This window comes from Carlito syrichta, unplaced genomic scaffold (genome assembly GCF_000164805.1).
Source record: "Carlito syrichta isolate Samal-C Ts95f unplaced genomic scaffold, Tarsius_syrichta-2.0.1 Scaffold308976, whole genome shotgun sequence".
Classification (NCBI taxonomy): domain Eukaryota; kingdom Metazoa; phylum Chordata; class Mammalia; order Primates; family Tarsiidae; genus Carlito; species Carlito syrichta.
Window position 1 is genome coordinate 865,415 of NW_007253072.1, and position 6,239 is coordinate 871,653.

General features: G+C 52.8%; 1 protein-coding gene across 1 annotated transcript in view; it reads right to left on the reverse strand.

The window, feature by feature from the left end:
- Nucleotides 1-2,341, reverse strand: part of ZNF395 (zinc finger protein 395) — a 14,225-nt gene extending 11,884 nt beyond the window's left edge. Inside the window, exons 1-2 of the mRNA XM_021716823.1 lie at nucleotides 2,062-2,341; nucleotides 64-296 (exon numbers count right to left, since the gene is read on the reverse strand). Of these exons, the coding sequence (XP_021572498.1) occupies nucleotides 64-296; nucleotides 2,062-2,304 (476 nt within the window). The 5' untranslated portion in view covers nucleotides 2,305-2,341. The remainder of the gene's footprint in view (nucleotides 1-63; nucleotides 297-2,061) is intronic.
- Between the last annotated feature and the right edge of the window lie 3,898 nt (nucleotides 2,342-6,239).

Here is a 6,239-nt window from a genome sequence, read left to right on the forward strand (position 1 = left end):
CCCCCTCGCTCCCGCCTCCCCACCCACGGAGACTCTCAGACCCAGGCCCCCTCCCACACAAACCTCTTTGGGACGTCGATGTTCCTGGAGACTGGCCGGTAGGCCAGGGCCTGGGCCCCGAGCGCTGGGGCTGGTGCCTGGGGGGCGGGGCCCTGTGGGTCCGCCAGCCACACCTCCTCTGCTCTGCAGCTGATCTGCAACTTCTGGTCCAGCAGCCAGACGGTCACCTGGTCCTCTGTCCAGCTGTGCTGCTCCACCAGCCCCGTGCACTCCTGAGCCCTGTGCCACACGTGAACCTGGGGGAGGAGGGCAGTGGACAGTGGTCAGCCCTGGGTGGGGCTCCCCGACATCCTCACACGCCCCGAAGTCTGGGGAGCCAGGGTCTGCCTGCCACAAACAGTGTTCTCTGACGCACTCAGCTTTTTTTCTTTTTTTTTTGAGTTGGAGTCTCACTCTGTCGCCCAGACTGGAGTGCAGTGGCCGCTCCAGCCACTGCAGCCTCGACCCACTGGGCTCTGGTGATCTTTCTGCCTCAGCCTTCCGAGTACCCGGAACCATAGGCGCGCGCTACCACGCCCAGCTCATTTTTTGATTTATTATAGAGATGAGGTCTCGCCAAGTTGCCCAGGCGGGTCTCGAACCCACGGGCTCAGGCAATCCACTCACCTCAACCTCCCAAAGCAAGGGATTACAGGCTGAGCCACTGAGCCTGGCTTGTTTTACATTTTTATTTTAAAGACGTGGGGTACAATTCAGGGCTAAGTATAAAAACGTTGATTATGCAGGTACCCTCGTGGATGAGGTGTGCCCCTCCCTCCCCAGCAGTTTCCCTCAACTGCCAATCCCAGCCCCCTCCCCTGGCAGTTTCCCACTACTGCCAATCCCTTCCTTATAGTATCATGGTCAATGTTCAGGGTCCGCTTATGAGTGAGAACATATTGCACTCTGTTCTTTGTTTCTGTGACAGATCACTGAGTATGATCAACTCTAAATCCATCCAAGTTGCTGCGAAGTCCTAGTGTTTGTCCTTTATGGCTGCGTCATATTCCCTTGTGTGTAAGTACCACTGTTTTTTTATCCAGTCCAGCTTCGATGGGCAGCATGGTTAGTTCCATGCTTGTGCTACTGGATGCACTCATCTTTCATTGGAGCAGATGTTCCCAGCTACCTGCTTCCCACCTGAGCACCCAGACTGGCCACGATGGACCAATTCTTTCCCACACAGGACCTAGTAAACTCTCTGGAATGGGAGACAGCAAACATGCCCGTTTCTGGGACTTTCTCTGAATCTGGAATCCACGTCCATCCACCTGACTTCTCGTCCTGCCTTGCCTCTGAAGTTCTAGCCATCTGCTGGTACCCAACTACTGCCTTGAATCGCTCATACCCTACGCTTTTCTTTTCAAAGAATTCCAAGTCTACCGGTAGGGGCAGAGAGGCAGGCTTACGTCCCTCAAGGGGTACCTAAGTTTGGCAAGTCTCCTTCCCTCACGAGAACAGAGGCCTGGAGGGGACAAAAATCAAATACGTTGATTATGCAGGTACCCTCGTGGATGAGGTGTGCCCCTCCCTCCCCAGCAGTTTCCCTCAAAAATAAATCAAAAATTCAGCCGGGCGTGGTAGCGCATGCCTGTAATTCCGGCTACTTGGAAGGCTGAAGCGGAAGGATCGCCGGAGCCCAGCAGGTAGAGGCTGCGGTGGCCGGGAGTGGCCGCTGCACTCCAGTCTGGGCGACTGAGTGAGACTCCAACTCAAAAAAAAAAAAGGAGAAACTGAGCTATGGACATGGCTTTGAGCTGAGGCTTTGCACAGGCCAAAGCCCACAACGTCAGATGCCAGGTCCTGCCACCTTCTCCTACAGAAGACATAATCCTGGAGGAACCCTGGATCTGCTGACGATGACACATTCCCTTGGGCTGCCTGTGAGCCCACGTGACTGGAGGCAAAAGGTCTGCACTCACAGTGGTGCCCAGAGTTTCCAGCCTGTCACTCGGGCACCCCTGGTCTGCCAGCCCCACGACTTGTGAGATGGGACGCCTGTCCATATTGGAATCAACCTACCTTCTGCCCAGGCTGAAAGGCTACCTGCTGGAGACCTGCGGTGCTGGGAGCCTTGAGAACTTCCTTGGGCTGCTCCTGGCAGGAAGTGTCCTCAGAGGTGAGGAAGGGCCGGGGAGGTGCCCCCTCCAGCAGTGGCTCCAAGGGCGGGGTGATTCCTGATGGTGCGTCCGAGGCACTGGGTCCTAACACCCGAGCTCCCAGGAGGGACCGCTTTCCAAGGCGCCGGGACAGCACGCTGGCCATGCTGCGACCTCACCTGTGGAGACAAAGGGGACACTGAGCTCTCTGTCCATCGTCTAGAGGAATCAGGAAGCTTTTAGGACAGAGCCCACACACAGCAGGAGGCATTTAACGGGTGCCCACTAAAATGAATGAAACATTTTAAAGTAACTTTTACCAGCAGGTCGCAGTGGCTCACACCTGCAATCCCAGCACTTTGGGAGGTGGAGGTGAAAGGATTACCTGACCCAGGGGTTTGAGACCAGCCTGGGCAACATGGTGAGACCTCATCTCTACAATAAATCCAAAATTTAGCTGGGCATGGTGGCTCGCACCTGTAGTTCCAGCTACTTGGAAGGCTGAGGCAGAAGGACCACCTGAGCCCAGCAGGTCAAGGCTGCGGTGGCCATGAGCATGCCACTATACTCCAGCCTGGGCAACAGAGTGAGACTCCAAAAAAAAAAAGTAACTTTTACCACTTTTTCTTTTTATAAAAGTAATATCCATTTTTAGCAGGACACCTAGAAAATACTAATCAGCATATAGAAAAACAATTCACTTATGAACCTGTGTCCTAGAAATGCCCTGTCTTCCTATATAGCAATCCATGCTTCCTTCTACGCATGTAGTCACACATTTTTATTTCCATAAAAATGGGATTGGGCTAGGTGCAGTGGTTCATGCCTGTAATCCCAGCACTTTGGGAGGCCAAGGTGGGAGGACTACTTGAGCGCGGGAGTTCAAGACCAATCTGGGCAACATAGCAGGATGTCATCTCTACAGAAAATTCAAAAAATTAGCTGGGCATGGGGGCACACGCCTGTAGTTGCAGCTCCTTGGGAGGCCAAGGTGGGAGGATCAGGAAGTTGAGGCTGCTATGAGCCGTGATCGTGCCACTACATACCGGCCTGGGGCAACAGAGTGAGACTGACAAAAAAAAAAAGGGAGGGACAGGGCTGTTGTTTGAGAAGCTGAATTTTAATTTAATTGTGTAAGTTTTACTGGCTCATCAAATGTCATTCTCTAAAAATATGCTTAAAAGCCACACAGTATTTAGGCGGATGCACCACTGCTCATTTCGCAAATTCCTCGCCATGGTGCCTGAAGGCTGTACCCAGCGCTTAGCTGCCTCAATGGCCCCGCCTGTAGTGACCATCCTCAGAAGCCAACCTCAGCACACACACCAACGACCGCTTCCTTAGGCAAACGTCCTGGATGTGACATGACTGGGTTTGTCGGAAACGGGCAGGTTCTCAAGCTCAGTTGGTTCTGATGCTGCCAAGAGGCCCAGAAATGAGCCAGGCCATTCCCCCATCCTGCAAGTGAAGAGACGAACGCTGACAGCATGAGGGGCTCGTTCAGGTGACAAAGGTAACGGTGCCAGAGCCCCAACAGGCCTCTCGAGGGGGTCCCTACCAGGGGACCCAGCTGCCCCCACCCCTGCTCCCGGTCTGCGTGTGCTGGCTGAAGGGGAAGAATCAGACCTGGCACTCGGTAAGTTCACGCTGCCCACCCCCTGCAGAGTGCTCGAGGTTCCTGGACTCCACTGTTCCCTCCCACTCGCTAATTCAGTTAATATTCACTTGAGGAGCCAGTCTCGGTGGCTCAGCCTGTAATCCCGCGCTTTGGGAGGCTGAGCTGAGAGGACTGCCTGAGCCCGTGGGTTCGAGACCCGCCCGGGCAACTTGGCAAGACCTCATCTCAACAATAAATCAAAAATTAGCCAGGCGTGGTAGCGCACGCCTGTAATTCCAGCTACTTGGAAGGCTGAGGCAGAAGGATCACCAGAGCCCAGCAGGTGGAGGCTGCGGTGGCTGGAACGGCCACTGCACTCTAGTCTGGGTGACAGAGTGAGACTCCAACTCAAAAAATATATACATATTCAGTTGAGGAAGGGATATGGGCAAAGTGCCTCCCAGGTGCCATGGTGCCATGCAGTTAGAAAACACCAGGTTTTCACAGACCTCAGCACCCTTTCTGGCTTCCCCACACGGAGCGCCCACCAGGCCAATTTCACCCAGAGTGTTAAGCCTAGCATTCCAAGAGACTGACTGTTCAGGACATTCCTCTTCCTCCCTCTCTTCCTCCTCCCACTCGACCCCTTGCCGCACTCACATCAGAAACACCTGTCAGCATGGCTGGCCGCTCAAGCTGTCTTGGGACAGTCCTATATACCTTTCCTTTTTACCCTTGCCCAAAAGTGCCCTGGGACTCTGTGTGGGTCCCCTGCCATCTCCACATCACCCAAGCCCTGTCCTCTTTCCGAACCATTCCATAGCAACGCTTGGGTCTGCTGTGGCTCTGTGCATTCCGACAGTGCCTGCCCGTTTTGAGACGGTTTGAGACCTTGCCCTCCTCCATCCAAAGCAAGGTTATAGAAATTTCAGGCAATACTTTGGGAAAAAAAAAAAAAGAACCATTTCAGCAAGGTAAGCTAGCAAATATCTCCACAAGAACAAAACTCGAATGGCAAAATGAATTTTAAAGGATAATAATAAAGTTACAAGCATTGAGCAAAGAGGCAAAATGCCGGTTTTCATGAGCACTTTACTCAGAGCCTCAAGGGCTGGAATCGAACGCACAGTATCTCCACCATGGATTCTCTACATAGCAAAGAAGAGGAAAAGGGCTGGAGTCATGGACTGCAGACAGAGTTCCTGTAGAGGTGTCTGGGAACTTGACAACCAATGACACTCTCTACGAAAGTCTCGGCATAATGATAAGGATCACTACCCCCAAAAAATGTACCCCCACACTAAATCTCAGCCACCACCTACCTACCTCCGTGCTTGAAGCCTCCGTCTAGAATTGAGAGCCTCTGACTCTCAGTTTAATGTCAAAGTACTGGTCGGATCCTGAGGGCAAATCGCAATGCCGCATGAAGACATCAGATGGCAGCATCGACCCAGAGAAAGAAACGAGGCTTTTCTCGGCAAAGGAAAAAAACAACCCTCCAGGGGCCCCCCCTACTTTCCAGAGCAGGAAGTTTGGGGTTTCTACCACTGAAAATGAAGAAGGGGTAGAATTTCCTAAATTCCTGCACTCCCAGCCCTCAGACGGCGCCTGAAATGTTGGGCCAACAAACTCTGGCAACGTTTTTGTGAGCCTCTTTCTTCCTGTTTAAATCCCCTTTCTACTGTCTGCGGTGTGTGTGCCTGCGGCCTCCCAGCCAGCCGGCCGGGCTCCCTAGAGATGCAGAACGTGCCCGCTTCCGGTTGGTTCCCACGTGTCTGCCTTCACTTCGGCCCGTCTCCTTTAACTGGCCAGAATCCACACCCAAACCCAGTTCATTATTTGTTATTTATAATACTCCTGAATCTTAGTTTTCAAAAGCAGAAGAGAAAAAAGGAAGGGAAACTGCCTTTATTAAGTGCCCACTAGGCACAAGCTTTCATAAACTGTATCTGATTTAATCCTCAGAACAACTCGAGATAAACAAATGAATCTTCTCTTTCTGATGAGGCGACTGAGCCACAGAGAAGTCAGGCTGCCAAGGCTACACAACTGGCCCGCGGCCTTGGGCTTTGAACTTATGTCCCTCTGGTATCAAAGACCACGATCCTGCCATTACTCCGGTAGGTAGGGATCTCTCAAAATAAAACGCACCATTAAGTCGCTTTTCCTCTACATGTGGTCTTTTTTCCCCCTATGTTAGTGAACCTTGACAGGAAAAAAAAAAGTTCCCAGCCTGGCTCCGTGGCTCAGCCTGTAATCCCGTGCTTTGGGAGGCTGAGGTGAGTGGATTGCCTGAGCCCGCGGGTTCGAGACCTGCCTGGGCAACTTGGCAAGACCTCATCTCTACAATAAATCAAAAAATCAGCCGGGCGTGATGGCGCATGCCTGTAGTTCCAGCTACTTGGAAGGCTGAGGCGGAAGGATCGCCGGAGTCCAGCAGGTCGAGGCTGTGGTGGCCGGGGGCGGCCACTGCACTCCAGTCTGGGTGACAGAGTGAGACTCCA